Source organism: Trichechus manatus, unplaced genomic scaffold (genome assembly GCF_000243295.1).
Source record: "Trichechus manatus latirostris isolate Lorelei unplaced genomic scaffold, TriManLat1.0 scaffold00209, whole genome shotgun sequence".
Taxonomy (NCBI): Eukaryota; Metazoa; Chordata; class Mammalia; order Sirenia; family Trichechidae; genus Trichechus; species Trichechus manatus.
The window spans coordinates 1,374,692-1,392,905 of NW_004444145.1; the positions used below are offsets into that span (position 1 = coordinate 1,374,692).

General features: G+C 42.3%; 2 protein-coding genes across 2 annotated transcripts; both read right to left on the reverse strand.

Annotated features, from left to right (window-relative positions):
* Positions 1–1,813: 1,813 nt before the first annotated feature.
* BCDIN3D (BCDIN3 domain containing RNA methyltransferase) lies at positions 1,814–7,941 on the reverse strand. Its single transcript, XM_004388305.2, has 2 exons — positions 6,994–7,941; positions 1,814–3,749 (listed from the first exon to the last, which is right to left on the reverse strand). Exons 1-2 carry the CDS (start codon positions 7,228–7,230, stop codon positions 3,105–3,107), a joined length of 882 nt encoding a protein of 293 aa, XP_004388362.1. The 5' UTR covers positions 7,231–7,941; the 3' UTR covers positions 1,814–3,104.
* Positions 7,942–11,750: 3,809 nt separating this feature from the next.
* LOC101357925 (dolichyl-diphosphooligosaccharide--protein glycosyltransferase subunit 4-like) lies at positions 11,751–11,864 on the reverse strand. Its single transcript, XM_004388306.1, has one exon. The coding sequence runs from the start codon at positions 11,862–11,864 to the stop codon at positions 11,751–11,753; it is 114 nt and encodes a 37-aa protein (XP_004388363.1).
* Between the last annotated feature and the right edge of the window lie 6,350 nt (positions 11,865–18,214).

Consider the following 18,214-nt stretch of genomic DNA (forward strand, 5'->3'; position numbering starts at 1 on the left):
GGGAATTTCAGGAATTCAGGGGACGTTAGGGTTCTGGCAAATCAAGGGTATAGTGTAAGGGTAGTTACGTCTGAGGGAGGTTTAAGATTATCTCTGCTGTGGAGCCTGGTGGTGCAGTGGTTAAGAGCTGTGGCTGCTAACCAAAAGGTCAGCAGTTCAAATCCACCAGCCATTCCTTGGAAACCTATGGAGCAGTTCTACTCTGTCCTATAGGGTTGCTGAGTCAGAACTGACTTGATGGCAGCAGGTTTGGTTTTTAATCTCTGCTGTATGTGGCTGCCAACTCCCAGTTTTCCCCGACACCATGAGGGGCAAGCCTATTTAACTTGTAGGCAGCAGCAGGGCACAACTCAGGTATTCAACATAGGATTAGGTGACTTCTGTGAGGGGAATTCTAAGGATATCAGGGATTGCTAAGGGTGGACTGGCTGGGTCTTTTGTTCCCAGTCCTGAACGCGTAATTTGAGGGGGCACAGTAACTCTGAAGTCCACGTTCTTATCACCTACACTGGCTTTCTGGAGTCTCTTCCCAACCTGGACTTCTGTGACATCTCATGACATGTCAGCTAAAGCTGATTCTGGAACTATACTGTTTGAGTTCAAAGCCCAGCTCTGCTACTTACTAGATATGTGGCCTTGGGACACTCACTTAACCTCTCTATGCTTGTTTACACATCTGCAAAATGGGGATAGTAAGAGTACCTACCTCATAGGGTTTCCTTTTTTGTTTCTAATTAGACCTTTTTTAGTTCCTTTTTTTCCCCTCATTCAATAACTATTAGTGGCCCTCAGACCTAGGACCTGGTCCTTTCCTACCATATTCACTTATTTTTGAAAGTTAAGTCAATCTCAATCACTCTACATGACTTCCAAATTTTTATATCCAGTCTTGATTTATTGTCCTCTCCCAAATCACCAATAATCAAGGCTTTTAAATGAACATTTTCTCTCAAAGACATGTTTGACAAAACATATCTCAAACTTCCATGCCAAAGGCCAAGGTTATGCCCCTCTCAACTGTCTAACTTTCCTCTATTCTCATGGTTTACTGGGCAGTCTTTGCCCAATCACAGCTCTCCCTTTGCTTCTCAATAACTGAATTCAGGTGGATTTCTCTTTTGTTCATTCATATATTTTCAACAAATAGTTCTTGACTGCCTGCCATGTGTCAGGCATTATACCAGGTCTAGGTGTACAAAGCTAAGTTGGGCTTGAGATCAGTCTTGTGGTAGGGGGAAAAGAGGCATATCAACAGTTATGATATGTGGTACATGGTACAATAAAGGCTTCTATGCAGTCCCCCCAAAAATGTAGTGAACAAATGCAAAGTACCAGAGAGTTGGGAAAAATTTCCCAAAAAAATGTAAATTTAAGCTGTCTTTTAAGACAAGTAGTTCCACCAGGTTGCAAGGTGGGAGAGTTGGAGGACAGAGGAGGAGCAGAGGGATGGCTTGTGCTAAGTTCCAGAGGTATGAAAGGACATGGCAAGTCTGAGGGAGTGGGAGGTGAGAAGTTCAGTGTGGCTGATATAGGGAAGAGAGGCATGAAGGCCATGTTATGGGGTTTAGACCAGTGCTATGTGATAAAACTTTCTGCAATGATGGGAACGTTCTATATCTGCACGATTCAATATAGTAGCCACTAGTCACACATAGGGCCGCTATGAGTCAGAATGGACTCAACAGCAACAGGTTTAGTTTGTGGAGCCCTGGTGGCACAGTGGTTTAGAGCTCAGTTGCTAACCAAAACATCAGCGGTTCAAATCCACCAGCTGCTCCTTGGAAACCCTATAGGGCAGTTCTACTCTGTCTTATTGGGTCACTATGAATCGGAATCGACTCAATGGTAACAGGTTAGTCACATACGGCTATTGAACACTTGAAATATGGCTAGTATGACTGACGAACTGAATTTAAACTTTATTTCATTTTACTTAATTTAAATAGCAAGTGGCTACCAGATTGAACAACATAGGTTTAGGCACTGGATAAAGGACAGGACTCTAGACTCCAGGAAGCCACTGGAGGTTTTTAAGCATAGTACTAACACAATTAGATATTTGAGAAAGAGAACACTGGCAGGAAGGCAGAGAATGGAGTAGATGACAACACAGAAACCCCTGGTAGGTGCCAACCAAATCGATGGAATAAATGGGATTTACATGTTATTGGTAGGATTTACTGGACTTGCTAACCATTTCATTGTGGGGAATTTAAGAGAGGGAAGAGTCAACTGAGGTAGATGTCACCAGCTGAGACACGACTGGGTTCGGAATGAGGGTAATGAGTTTAATTTTGGGATATGTTGAATTTGAGGTACCAAAGAACTGGGGGTAGTGGTGGTTCAGTGACAGACAAGTGGTGGCTGTGCACGAAGCGCACTAGCTGGGAATCAAACCCCAAGTCTCCCACACAGATAGGAGGGATAAAAGCAGAATTTTCTTATCTACCCCAGACTCACAGGGAATTCTCAACCACACTCGTCATTTTTATTACATATAATTTTATAAGTTATATACAATCCCACTTTATTCATTTCATTTGTATCAGCTGGATGTTGAATTCATGATTTAAATTTTTCAACATCTTTTAAATGCCAGTCAGTGCATCTTGGAGACTTGACCTGCTAATCTATAACGGTAAGATCCTTTTCCTACTAACCCTTTGCTTTAGCCAGGCCAGTGACTCTTCATTCCAGATTGTATTAGGTTTTGCCTGAAGCCAGGTCCAGCAAGTCCAGAAACCTGAGGAAGCCAGGTCAGATTCAAGGATCCCAGTGAACTGATAGATTCTAAGGCTAGGCTGGTCTTTATAACTAACCCCCCAAAGCAGTGCCCTTCCACATCCCAAAACCAGGATCACTTTGTCTAGTCCATCTCAATCCAGATAGCCCAGCTCATTGTTCCATGGATTCATTCTCCACAGGGATTGTCCCAAACAGTGGTACTGATTCTTTCAATTGCATGCCTTGGACATTCTGCCAAAAGCTTCTGCCAGGTTTTGAGGCTGCCCAACTGTTAAGGAATCAAGAAGAGTGAACTCGAGTATCTTCTCAATGTAAAACCTCTTCAACATCTCTTTTCCTGGTCTTCCCCTCCTCCCAACTCACTGTCTCCAGAATCTTAATCTGTTCCTTTCTTTCCCTTCTTCCATCAAGGATTCAGGGATCAGATGAGTCTCTATGGTCTGTTTTGCCCTGAAGAGCAGAAGACTTCGGTCCCAGCTGGTGTTGCCAAAGCAGCATACTAACTCCATGCCATGATCCTGGGTCAAGATCTGCACAATCTGATTGGCCATATCACCTCTGATGGCAAGGGAATGGAAGTGGTCAAAGTTATGGAGGCCCAGCTTTCGGAGACGCCTTGCAGCTGCCCGGTAACACTTCCAGGGCTGTGGCTCCACAAGGAGGTAGCGGCAGAGGGAACAGAGGTGGGCTAGGAACTCCCACAGGCCCCGGTCCCCATGGTTCAGATGAATCCACATGGTTACTGACATGCAGAAGCCAATGTCAAAAATGGAGCGTCCAAACTGGCTTAAGAAAGAGCTCAAAAGAACCTTCCGGGTTCTTTGATTCATGAAGTCCAGAGTAATAAAGGTCAAGGCATCAGGAAAAGGGCATTCTTTTTCAGCTCGCTCCACCAGGACTGGATCTATATCGCAGCAGAGGAGACGGAGTTCTCTTGAGACATCTGAGCAGGTCTCCCCATCGTGTAGGGAAAGGAAGTGTTTGTATAGAGCCACACTCAACTCCTAGAGGAATCCAAAAGAGCTTTGTCATTGCAGCTCTCAACCAGTGAATGGAAGAGAAACTTGTATCTCTTACCTTCCCACTGAGACTGCCACTGACCCCTGGCTTTATAGGATGTGGGGCTGCTAAACTGTACCTAAGGAGGTTAAGTGAAAAGTTTTTCAAGAGCAGGTTCTCAGCGCCCTCCAGGGGTCACAGGCTATAATGTATCATCTTTATATTTTCCTGACACTAGTGGCAGATTGTTGTATGGTTGAAAGTTATAGCCTAATGGATGCAGCAAAGAAGCCTAGAGCAATATTTTCTAGCTTAAGTAATATGTAGGTAAACGTGTTATCTTTTTCTTTTCTTTCTTTTTTTTTGGGGGGTGGGGTGGGGTGGGGATCTCAGACCCCAGGAAGGAGGAAAGGGCTCCAGATGCATAACCAGTGTTCCTTACCAGGAAAGTGAGGGATAGAGCAAGGCACTATCTTATAATAAACTGTTTCTCAGACCAGAGGTTGGGGAGATCTGTATTCCAAAAAGTCCACACCCAGCCTTTACTTTACAGCTTCAGTTTTACTACCTGTCTTATGCTTCACCACTCTGACACTTATTCTGCTTCTGTACCTGTCACTCTCAAGTCACTGCTGACCTGCTTCTAGCCAAATCCAATGATTTGTGATTTTCACCATCCTAGCATTTTTTTTGACTCTTAAATAAGTCACCAGCTCCTTTTTCTAACTTTGATTTCTATAACCATTATAACTACCTCAAATTTGTATTGTTTATAGTTTTTTCAAGGCATTTTCCTATTCACTACCTCATCTGCTCTGTGTCAATCCTGTGAGGACAATATTTATGTCCTTTGTGCAGGTGAAGAAAATGTGGCTGAGAACAACCTCAATGTCCGATAATAGTAACATGGATAAGTAAATGTGGTATATTCATTAAGATGGAATGCTAAATCAGTTAAAAATGACAGAATTCAGCTCAGTGCAACAATATGATGACTCTCACAAATACATAATGCTGAATGAAAAGCAAGACAAAAAATATATGGCAAGCTTCCATTTACAGGAAGTTCAAAAACAGGTAAGATTAAACTATGGTGTTTGGTGAGACAAAAATACCACAGTAAGCTATAAAGAAAAGCAAGGAAACAATAATAATAAAAGTCAGGAGTTCATGATCAGGAAAAGGCATAAGAGAGACTTTTGGGGTGCTGTAATGTCTTATTCTTGATCTGGACAGTGGGTCATAAAGGTGTCTGCTTTATAATTATTTATAAACTGTAGATTTATGGTTTTTTGCACTTTTTTATGTGCAGCAGAATTTACAACAAAACTATATTTTAAAAATTAAGTGACTTACTTGTCCAATGTCACAGGGTTAGTACATGACAAGACTTGGGCTATATTAGGTTCTTTCTGCTATACCAGGCTTCCCAAACTTTAATGAGCATTCAAATCACCTGGGATCTTGTTAAAATAAAGATTCTGATTAGTAGATCTGGGGTGGAAGCTGAGATTCTGTATTTCTGAGTCATGCCAATGCTGTAGTCCAAGAACTACACTTTGAGTGCCAAGGCACTATATCACTCTGCTGGATTTTCTCCCATCTCTCTGTTTCCTTCTTCACTGTCTCCCTCCTCCCATCTGATCTTGGGTGTGGCCCAACATTTAACTGGTCACTTCACATCAGTCTCTCCTCCACCATATTTCTTTATCCTCTCCATTCTCAATTCTCCAATCCTAGAGACTTGTGGGTTCAGTCCCCCAAGATTCTGATTCAGTAGGCCTAGAGTAGTAGCTTTTTTAAATGAAAAAAAAATTTTTAATTAAAAAAAGCACCCCATAAATTATGGCACATCTATGTAATGAAATATTACAAAGCTGTTAAAAAAAGAACGTAGTGATATGAGTGATCTCCACATTATTAAATGAAAAATCAAGGTGCAGAATAGTGTGCTACTATTTGTAAAACTAAAAGGGGGGTACAGTTTTATACACACACACAAATGCATGTATGGATACCCAAGAAATTACAAACAGTAGTTGCTACTGTGGACAGGAAGAGGGCTTAAGATCAGGAGTAGGGGCTTACTTTTCATTATATGCACTTTCATAATTTTAATTTTTTTTATCAAGTTGAATCTTTTTTTTTTTTTTTTAAAGTGCAAAATAGAAAAGCTCCTAAATGTACATCAGGTCTGGGGACCACTGCGCTAGTTAATTGCAACTATGTCCTTGTCTCTCTAATGTGTTATGTATCTACACTACTCTCCACCTTAAAATTTGTGGTGGTTTTCTAGTGCGTTTCATGAAACCCCAAGCCTTAAGCCCAGCCACTCTTTTCCAATGCCTTTCCCTCTGATTTCCTATATATCACAGTGCAGAAATGTTTGCAGGGGACACCTGGACACCCAGTCATCTGCTCATTCCACCCTTTGAGTCTGTATCCAAAAGTTCCCCTCCCCTTATAAGCAGTGTCCCTCATGGCCTTCAACCCTCCACCAAAGTCTCTTCTGCCCAAAGGTCATCAACACACTAAATACAATTGTCTCCACCCCCTTCTGCCTCTGGTGGTAGTAGGGGAGGTGATGGAGGTTGTGGAGTGAGGGTACGGATTTATGAAGCATTTGCAGTCATAAGGTCAGACTGCCTGCTCCTTTAGGATATCCCAGGGCTGCAAAAAGGTGTCAGAGAGACATTTCGTTATTTTGTATATGGTTTGACTATAATCATTATTTTCCTTCTCGATCCTCTCCACTGTACTTTGTCAATTCATTGCTTTTTAAATAAATATTCACTTGGCTCCAGGCGTCCTGCAATGTACGGTACACACATGAGTCTTAATTCCAGGCACGATTCTGTTAACCCTGGTTCATCTCTCCCAGTAAATCCGTCCCAACCTCATGCTCCCCAAACTTGCGGCTCCTGGAGCCTCCTCTCCCCAGCCAGGTCGCGGGAAGCCCAGATACGGCGCTCTCCCCACTTGAGGTTTAGCCGTCAGGGGCTACGAACGCGGGGGCAGAGACACGGAATTCGAACGTAGTTGACAAGGATTCCTCCCCAAGATTCCTGAGATGGTGGTGGGACCCTAGCTTACAGGAAGCAGCATGGGGCCGGTCATTGCTACGCCTTTAAGCTCATTTTGGGAAAGTTTTGATCGGTGTGATGCCACGCCCAGGCCAGAATCTCAGTGGACGTTGAGGCAGCCAACCGCTTAGTTCCTCAACCTCCAAACCCAACCCCCGTCACTCACCCCGGAATTACACCCCACGTCGAGCCCCAGGATCGGCCTCGTGTCAGGACTCTCGGGAGGGAAGAGCTGTCGAAGCAGCTCCGCGGGCAGGAGGCGGAGCCGCTGCTCTGGAGGGTGGAACCGGGAATACTGAGGGAAATTTCCGAATGGGGCGGCCCCGGGTTCCAGAATTCGCGGTTCCTCCTCCGCCGCGGCCTCTTCAACGCCCCCGGTGGTCTGTTTCCTGGGCGCCGCCATGAGCTTCAGCTCCACCTCTAGGTTCCCGCGGAACCGGAAGCCGGGAACTTGTGGCCGGGCGAGCGCTGTCACGGCGGCCAGTGCGCGTGCGCTGAATAGCAAAGGCCAAGACACCGGATGGAGAAGAATGCTACAATGGATAGCAAAGGTTGGCGTTCGCTGAGTTCTCGCTGTGTTCAGGCACCCTACCGAAGCGCGATGCTTGCGTTACTTCACTGAATCCTCACCACAGCCCTGGGAGGTGCTTAGTAATACTACCCCCATTTTACAAGTGAGGAAACATACACAGAGAGGTCAAGTGACTTGCCCAAGTTTGAAACTCAGACTGCTTGACCCAGAACAGGAAGCTTGTCGGGATTTTTGAATTCAGTTGTGGTTGACCTCCCTTCTTTTACAGATGCATAGAATGAAACCCAGAGAGAAGTTACTTGTCCCGGGTCAAACAGTGAATCTGTGACACAAGAATTTGCACCTGGTTCATCTAGGAAAGGGTAGCCATGATCTACCAGACTTGGGAGTGACAGGTGGACAGAGGCAACTGTAGACTGTGAGCGCCTTAAGAGGCAGGGACTATGCGTTAAGAGCGAGCACTTAAAGAGTGCTTTCCAGGGGCCAGACACTGTTTTAAGCCCTTTACATGTGTTAACTTACATATTAAATCCTCATCTGTGAAGAAAAAAACATGGTCATTATCCCTTTTATATGTTGCTGTTGGGTGCCCTCGAGTTGATTCTGACTCACAGCGGCCCTATGTGACAGAGTGGAACTGCCCCATAGGGTTTCCTAGGCTGAAATCTTTACGGGGGCAGATCACCCGGTCTTTTGTCCTACGGAGTCACTGGTGGGTTCTTCTGGTTAGCAGCCAGCGCTTAATCATTGTACCACCAGGGCTCCTTATCACTTTTATATAGATGAGGAAATTGAGGCACAGTGAAGTTAGTAACTTGCCCAAGGTCATACAGTTGGTAGTGATAGTACCAGGATTCGAACCCAAGCAGTCTGCTCCAGTGGGTGTGCTTGCAACTACCATGTTATTCTCAGCCTTGAATCCTCTATGCCTAGCATAATGCCTGGTGCAAAGTTGCTCAATAACTGTTGAATGGACACTCAATAGAGAATGCAGGAAAGCAACTAAAGCCAGTTCTGTTTTGGGAAAACTAAAATGGAAGGGAAAAAGAAGCTGAACTGAAACACATGGTAGACTGGAGCAAGGCAAGATGTGGACTAAGCCACAGATGAGAAAAAATAGAGCTGGTAAAGAGAGAGATGGAAGGGTCAGCCTAGCTAGCAGGTTCAAGTCAGAAGCCAAGTTGTCCCAGAATATCCAGCAGGATCAGCTCATCTTAAAGGGGCCTCCTGCTCCCATGAGGCTAGCAATTTGATGAACTTCCTGTAAGGGAGTGAAGTGCCATCAGGGGTTAAAATAGGCCCTGTTCCTTTTCCTCCTGTCCTTTTTCCTCCTCCTTGTCCCATTTCTACCTGATCTGCCATTTCACTATTTAGTTATAAGGTTTAGGGATGTAAATTAATGACCAAAAGTCACAGTGGAATTCAGTAAACCACAGTAGCCTGCACAACTTCCAGAAAAAGGAGGGAACAGCAGCACTGGCACCATTTCCCTCTCTGGTTTTTGACATATTTTGGTTAGCTGAGGTGACCCCTTTCTGTCACTAGGTGATACTGGTACAGACACTTGACAACTCTTAATTTTCAAGGAGCTAGAATCACCTTGCTTTTGTAAACGTGTTTGTTTGTTTAAACGTGGTATATTTTTGCCAGTAAATAGTTTAATTTCATTGAGAACATGGACGTGTTTTTGAGTTCTTGAAACGCTGTTCACCAGAAGAAAACCGGCAACAGGCCTACGTGGTGAGGGGCAGGTTCCTCCTGATCATGGGGCTCCTTTAGAAGCAAAGATAGGGATGAGCCTGGTAATGCCACTAATGACCTAAGATACCTCAGAGGTGAACCAATAAATAGGTGTTTTGGTTTGACCCACTCTAGCAACTTTTCAAGGAGCCCTGGTGGTGCAGTGGTTAAAGCCATTGACTGCTAACTGAAAGGTTGGCAGTTCGAAACTACTGGTGGCTCCACGAGAGAAAGATGTGGCAGTCTGCTTCCCTAGAGATTTACAGCATTGGAAACCCTATGGGGTTGCCATGATTTGGAATTAGTGGGTTTTTGGTTGGTGACTTTTCAAACCTGTGCCCCATTTTTCAGAGCCTAATCAGTCCAGATGGCCTAACAATACCCAGCTTCTAGGCCTGTGGCCGAGTACCCAGCCCTAGCACCTCAAATAGCTGTAGCAGCATCTAAGAGTCCACTCTGCACTGTGGTCGGCCAGGTTTTGTGGAGTCTAACACTTATACAAATAAGAGGAGGGAGCTCTTTAAGGAAAAAAAATAATACCAAGGTAGAAATACAATGATAGGTGCAAAAGTAGATACTTATTTAGACTAACAAAATAAATCACAACAAATCACAAATTTTTAAAAGCTGAAAAGTGTCACAAACATCACAAAAAATCCCATAATAGTTTGATTAATTAACTGTCGAGCATACCTGAATGTTACTTTTTCCTACCTTTTTGGTTGCATTCTCTTTGATTTCTTCTTCACATGACAACAGTTTGATAATATTTTATAGAGAGAGACTAGAAAGGTAGTTCAGTCTTAGCATGGTGGATCAAATTGATCTTTTATTATTTGATAGTTTAGAACAGGTTCTTTCAGGTTCACAACTTGTTATCAGCAATGTCATGTAAGTTTTTGGGTTTGTTGTCAAATTGGGAAAAAACCTTGATCAAGTTTCCTTTATCTACGAGCTGGAGGATTTCAGAACATTTCAAATTTTCTTGTGCAGAAACTAATCTTACATATACTCTTCAAATTGACTATACTCATTAGCCAGTTTGTCTTTGAAAACCTCATTGGAAATGTTGTATGTGAGTTTTATATTATCTTTGTTGATACCAGTAGTTTGTGTAAAGTCATAAAAAAATTAGTAGTAATTCTGACAAATTATATTTTGTACAATTCCCATCAAAACAGAAGAGAATGTGTGGTGCATTTATAATTATCTACACCATGTTATTGAGTATATTGCCAACAGGATAAAACTTATTTTGACTGAATGAAATCCTCTGCTTACATTTTGCATGTCTGGTGATTGGAAGAATTTTCTTCAGACTAGCTTCTGGATTCATACATTTTCAAACCTTTCTTCTCCTCCACTCCCACTATAAAATGATGGCATCAGCACTTGCCTAACTTCAAGAAGGATAACGACCCGAATCAGCCCAAAGCTGATCCCTGTGAAGCGAAGTCAGACATACCTCCACCCTCCAACTTTTTACCAATTCTGATACCAGCTGTCCCTCCCACGGCACTCTCTACTTCTGGGTTCCATAATCCATTGCAATGGCCACACAGAACTCACAGAACATAGTGGTTTATTAAGAAGTAGGGTACAATTCAGGATCGGGATCAATAGGCTACAACTCAAGATAAGGAATCATGCAGGCAAAGTCTCCCTTTTTCATTGCAGGTCAGCTCTCTTGGCTCCTCTTGACCACGCATGCCTCCTCTTGACCACGCATGCCTCCTCTTGGCCCTGCCATTTGTTGCTGTCGGCTCTGCCACTGAGCCCCTTCTGGGCCTGTCTCTGTTTTCAGTGTTCTAGCTCTTGACCCATGTTATAGTTCTTTTAGGAGGTTCTTTGCCTCCTTTCTCTTTCTGCTTCTTCTCTCTTCTTTCTTTCTTCTGCTTCATTCCTGCTGCTTCTTTTCCTGCTTCTTTATGTCTGAGAAAAACCTCTGTGGGGCTGGCTGCTTAAATTTACGCAAACTCCTTGTCAATTTCAAGGCATGGTGCTCCCACCGGGGCCTCGAACTGACCGATCACCTCTTGGTAGGCCACAGACACTCCATTTGCATAGTAGGCTACAACTCACTTCATTTGCATAGTCTGTTGACCTATCTCTGCAAGGTGGGTACTGATCACAGGGCAGGCTGCAGCCCAGGACCAGACAAAAAGTATCAAACAAAGTTGTTTACTGCTTACCTAGGAAATGTCAATCAACCTGGCAAAAGTAACAAGTGCTCTCGGGTAGAAAACTCAGGGTTTAGGGGAAAATCTCTCAAGCTGTTTTTCTGAAGAACCAAGGCAAAAGGTCACATAAAGGAACTCATTTCACCACACTCACATTCTTTCAGTGCCAGGTGCACATATATATATATATATATATATATATATATATATATATTTGGTGGGGAGGACTACAAAAATATATATTTTTATATTAAGGGAGTAGAAAAGAAAGCAGGCCCTATTCAGTGGCAGCTTCTTGTTCTGTAGGGTTAAGGTAGACTTTGAGAAAATGCACATTTGGAAAAATCCAGGTGTAGTTGCTTTGTATGTTGTGATGGGTAGAAGGAATGAAGTGAAGTACGAAGGCCCCTCACACCCTCCATCTTGCCTCAGTCAATGTCCTGGAGCCCTGGGGCAGAGAAAGCACTACTCTCATTCCTGCTTTTTGGGACTGTTATGGGCCATATAGCGATAGAGAACAACAAAGCAAGAAGAGCAACATGCCAGCATGTTGGCAAAGATGGCGAGCTGCATATCCCTGATCATCCTGATCAGCTCCACGTTAATATCTTGATTTGACCTCTAGACTTGCACCTTCAGGTCACAACACCAAGTGAGCCAGCATAGTGGGTGGTTAAAAGTATTTCTGGCACCTATTCCTTCATCTGAGTGATGAGTAATAAATGTACAATTTATAAATAGAGTGTTGTAGCTGAGAAGCAGCTAAAAGAACACTGGCTAAATCTCTCATTTTCACACGAGGAAACTGAGACCCAAGAGGTAAAGGCAGTTTCTCCAAGGATAGGACTGAATTAGTGGGGGATCGGCTAAGTTCTGTAACAATCAACCCCAAATCTCAGTGACTTTACCATAATAAAGGTTTTTTCTCCTTCATGCCACAGTCCAACGTAGTTATTGGGAGAAGGGGTTATCTTAGTTATCTTAGTTATCTAGTGCTGCTGTAACAGAAATACCACAGGTGGATGGCATTAACCAACAGAAATTTATTTTCTCACAGTTTAGGAGGCTAGAAGTCCGAAGTGAGGGTGCCGGTTCTAGGGGAAGACTTTCTCTGTCGATTCTGGAGGAAGGTCCTTGCCTCTTCTGCTTCTGCTTCCTGGTTCCTTGGCGATCTCCTTGTGTCTTGGCATCTATTTCACCCATCTCTACTTCTTTAGCTTGCTTGTTTAATCTCCTTTATATCTCAAAAGGGATTAACTCAAGAAACACCCTACACTAATCCTGTCTCGTTAACATAACAGACAACTCATTCCCAAATGGGATTATAACCACAGGCATAGAGGTTAGGATTTACCACACATATTATTTGGGAACATAATTCAATCCATAACAGGGATGGAGGGAGCTCTGCTTCTGAGAGATGTTAGGGACCCATCTGGAGGCTCTGCTTTCCCCTAGGGCCTCTGGGTCCTCTGCATCTGGCTGCAGATGAGGGAGTAGAGAGCCTACAGAATCTCAAGGGAGGATTTAGGGGCCAGATCCAGAAGAGGTATTCATCACTCCAACGCATTCCATTGGCCGGAACTCAGTTCCATCGTTCACCTGGATGCAAGAGGGGTGGGAAACATAGTCTAACAATGTATCCAGGAAGAAGAAAACAAGGATTTGGGAGAAAACTAACTCATCACTATCCAGCAGTTGTAGGAAAGGATCAAGGAAGTGTATGTTTGTGGAATATTGAACAGAAGATAGGCACTGGGTTTCTGCACATTATTTCATTTAAACTTGTCTAGACTTCAGGCTCTCCTTGTTCCCATGTTTGTTGGTTTTTTTTTAAACCTCAATGCTACATGGAAGGTAAAATTAAAACAAGGATATTTCTCATCCTTCATCTCTCTCCCAAGACACATTTTAAATCCCAAGTGAATAATTAAGCCAACAATCCATCTTCACTAATTACTAAGAATAAGGAGAATCTTTTGGACAGACTTCCTCTAGCCTATTGTTCTCAACCTAAACCATGTTCTTGTCCCCTTTTAAGTCCCACAGGACCTGTAGGTGATTAACAGCTAGTCCCCTCATCTATTTCCAGAATCCCTCCTTTTTCCCTCTGAAATAAATAATTTTCATTGTATCAGTCAGGGTTCTTGGCTGCAACCAAGAGAAAGGGGCTCTGGCTGACAAGTAGAAAAGGAATTTTTTCAAGAGATATACAAAATTCATAGATTCTGAAAGGAAAGCAGAAGAACTAGGCTTGAAAAGGACATAAGAGACTTCCAGTTAATTACAGGTGGTGGGTCGAAAACACACGCACGCATTACGTTTATTCTGAAACTCCATTAAGGACAAAGAAAATAGGAGAAAAGACAACAGCAACAAAATGTGGAACAATGGAAAGTAGATAGTAAGTGGTAACTGACTTAACCAACCAAGAAAGCTGATTCTTAAGCCATTAGTGGGGAAAGTCAGAAGAAACACAGTTCAGGTGGGGCCAAGATGGCAGAGTAGTCAGACGCTTCCTGTGGTCCCTCTTACAACAAAGACCCCCAAAAAGTGAATTGATTATATATGATAATCTAGGAGCCCTGAACATCAAAGACAAGGTTGAGGAGTCAAACAGAGCAACAGGGAGGGAGAAAGAGTTCAGAAGCAGCAAGAATTTGCCAGAACTGACCTGGCTGGCACCCTGCAGGCTGGATTGGCCAGCGCTGGTAGGCTGAGGCAAGCAGTAGTGCTTGGGGTGTGTTTAACACACCAAGAGAAACTGAGCAGCAGAGAGTCTGCTCAAGCCTCCGGAATCAGGGAGAAGTGGCAGTGAATCTGCAAAAGTTAAGTGCAAGCATTTAACGTACCACGCAGGATCAAAAAAAAAGCTTCCTCCCTCTGGGAAGCACCTCTCTCCCATTTACCCACCCCCTCCCCACTCTGCTCCAGTCCTGTTCCAGCTTCAGCGATTGTGTGCCCCCTGGGCCAGAAGTGGAACTCCTCATGAACCCTAGCCATTCTCCTGGCTTGCTTTGGAGACAGAACAAATTAACAAACAGGAAAAAATAATCTGCCAGCTCCCCTAAGCTGGGAACTCAGGGCAGACACAGCCCCTTTGCCTAGGCACAGGCATAAGAGGTCCACGGACTTTGAATGCCTTTCACCCCTGCACAGACCTGTGTGGGCCCATTTCAGCAGTGTAGGCCCTTATTAGCACAGTACAACAGGGTATATACCTGAAGTCTATTCTCAACTGCAACAGCTAAGGGGGAGTAGCAGATTCATGACATTTTACACTGTCCTACCCATTAAGCAAGGTCCTCACCTACCCACATCAGGGGCGTGAGGACTGGTGGCTCTACCCCCTCCACCTAGCCACTGGCGACAGGTGTCCGAGAATAAGTGGTGCTTCCCACTGCTTACAGCCAACAGCATTGGGTGCCCAAAGTCTGGCTGCAAAACCCACCAACCTATGTGCTCTAGGGAATGGGGACACACCTTCCACCCAGGGGCTCAGGGGCAGCTGTCAGTCCCCTACCTTGCTCAGCACATAACCCCCTACTGCAGCCAGATACCTGTGCCTACTCCAATCACTCCTATGTAGGCCTTCCCATCCAGGACTATAGGTGAGAGCCTGCACCACACGCTTGGTGACCGATGACCTGGACACCTGAGCTGAATCCACACAAGAAATATAAGCATACTTCTTGTCTCGCACACCTAGTAACAGCTCTAAACCACTTGGTGACAGGACATGAGAGCTTCAAAGATGCCCATAATCAAAGTAGCTCACATGACCAACCTATTTGGATATATCAAAACTAAAACAAAAGAAGAAGCTAGGACACAGTAAGCAAACATAAAATAAATAAATATAATAAGTTATTGATGGCTCGGAGACAGCAGTAAATATCAAATCACATAAAGTTGCAGACCATGATGGCTTCAGCCAGCCACCAAAACAAAGGACTAAGAAACCTCCTGGAGGAAGAGAAGGTCTTGGAGTTACTGGAGGTAGAATTCAAAAGATTAATATACAGAGCTCTTCAAGAAATCAGGAATGAGATCAGGCAAAATGCAGACCAAGATAAGGAACAAACAGACAAAGCAACAGTGGAACTTAAGAAGTTATAAAAGAGCATAATGACAAATTTAACAGGCTGCAAGAATCCATAGAGAGACAGCAAACAGAAATCCAAAAGATTTACAATAAAATTTCAGAATTAGACAACTCAATAGAAAGTCATAGGAACAGAATTGAGGCAATGGAAGTCAGAATTAGTGAGACTGAAGATAAAGCACTTGACACAAATTTATTTGAGGAAAAATCAGATAAAAGAATTTAAAAAAATGAAGAAACCCTAAGAATTATGTGGAACTCGATCAAGAGAAATAAACTACCAGTGATTGTGGTGGTGGTGGGGTGGTATAACAGAAAATACAGAGAGAATTGTTGAAAATTTGTTGGTAGAAAACTTCCTTGATATCATGAAAGACAAGAAGATATCTATCCAAGAAACTCATGGAAACTCACACAGGGTAGATCCCAAAAGAAAATCACCAAGACATATTATAATCAAACTTGCCAAAACCAAAGATAAAGAGAGAATTTTAAGAGTGGCTAGGGATAAACGAAAAGTCATCTACAAAGGAGAGTCAATAAAACTAAGCTCTGCCTACTCAGCAGAAACCATGCAGGCAAGAAGGCAATGGGATGACATACATAAAGCCTTGAAGGAAAAAAATTGCCAGTCAAGAATTATATATCCAGCAAAACTGTCTCTTAAATATGATGGTGAAATTAGGGCATTTCCAGATAAACAGAAGTTAAGGGAATTTGTAAAAAACCAAACCAAAATTACAAGAAATACTAAAGGGAGTCCTCCGGTTAGAAAATCAGCAATATCAGATAACAACCCAAGACTGGAACACAGGACAGAACAACCAGATATCAACTCAGATAGGGAAGTCACGAAAATAAATCAAAGCTAAAACACTGAAAATAGGGAAACAGAGACGTCAATATGTAAAAGAGGACAACATTAAAACAAAAAAGAAGGATAAAATAATGTAGTCATAGAACTTTCATATGGAGAGGAAGTCAAGGTGATATAAAGAAGTAAAAGATTGGTTTAAACTTAGAAAAATAGAGGTAAATATTAAGGTAACCACAAAGGAAACTAAAAATCTTACACATCAAAATAAAACAGAAGAAAAACATAAAGACTCAGCAAATACAAAATCAACAACAATGAAAACAAAATACATAAGAAAAATGACTCAGCATAGAAAATGAAGTGGAACAAAGAAACTGTCAACAACACACACACAAAAATTGATCAAAATGACAGCACTAAACTGTTACCTATCAATAATTACACTGAATGTAAGTGGACTAAATGCACCAATAAAGAGACAGAGAGTGGCAGAATGGATAAAAAATACAATCCGTCTATATGCTACCTACAAGAGACACACCTTAGGCTCAAAGACACAAACAAACTAAAACTCAAAGGATGGGAAAAAATATATCAAGCAAACAACAATCAAAAAAGAGCAGGAGTGGCAATATTAATCCCTCACAAAATAGACTTTAAAGTAAAATCTACCATAAAGGATAAGGAAGGACACTATATAATGATTAAAGGGTCAATACACCAGGAGGACATAACCATAATAAATATTTACGCATCCAACAACAGGGCTCGAAAATACATAAAACAAACTCTAACAGCATTGAAAAGAGAGAGACAGCTCCACAATAATAGTAGGAGACTTCAACACACCACTTTTGGTGAAGGACAGACATCCAGAAAGAAGCTCAATAAAGACACAGAAGATCTAAATGCCACAATCAACCAACTTGATCTCATAGATATATACAGAACACTCCACCCGACAGTAACCAAGTATACTTTCTTTTCCAACACACTTGGAACATTCTCCAGAATAGACCACATATTAGACCATAAAGCAAGCCTTAATAGAATCCAAAACATCGAAACATTACAAAGCATCTTTTCTGACCATAAAGCCATAAAAGTAGAAATCAGTAACAGAAAAGCAAGGAAAAAAATCAAATACATGGAAACTGAACAACACCTAGCTTAAAAACTACTGGGTTATAGAAGAAATTAAGGACGGAATAAAGAAATTCATAGAATCAAATGACAGTTAAAACATATCCTACTGGAACCTTTGGGACACAGCAAAAGCAGTGCTCAGAGATCAATTTATAGCAATAAATGCACACATCCAAAAAGAAGAAAGGGCCAAAATCAAAAAATTAACCTTACAACTCAAACAAGTAGATAGAGAGCAGCAAAAGAAGCCCACAGGCAACAGAAGGCAGGAAATAATAAAAATGAGAGCAGAATTAAATGAAATAGAGAATAGAAAAACAATTGAAACAGTTAACAAGACCAAAAGCTGGTTCTTTGAAAAGATCAACAAAATTGATAAACCATAGGCCAAACCAACAAAAGAAAAACAGGAGAGGAAGCAAATAACCCAAATAAGAAATGAGATGGGAGATATCACAATAGACCCAACTGAAATTAAAAGAATCATAACGATACTATGAAAAATTGTACACCAACAAATTTGAAAACCTAGAGGAAATGGACAAATTTCTAGAAACACACTACCTACCTAAACTAACACAAACAGAGGTAGGACAAGCAAATATAAACCTATAACAAAAGAAGAGATTGAAGAGGTAATTAAAAAACTCCCAACAAAAAAAAGCCCTGGCCCTGACAACTTCATTGAAGAATTCTACCAAACTTTCGAAGAAGAACACTACTACTACTAAAGGTATTTCAGAGCATAGAAAAGGATGGAATACTCCCAAACTCATTCTATAAAGCCAACATAACCCTGATACCAAAACCAGGTAAAGACACCACAAAAAAAGAAAATTACAGACCAATATCCCTCATGAACATAAA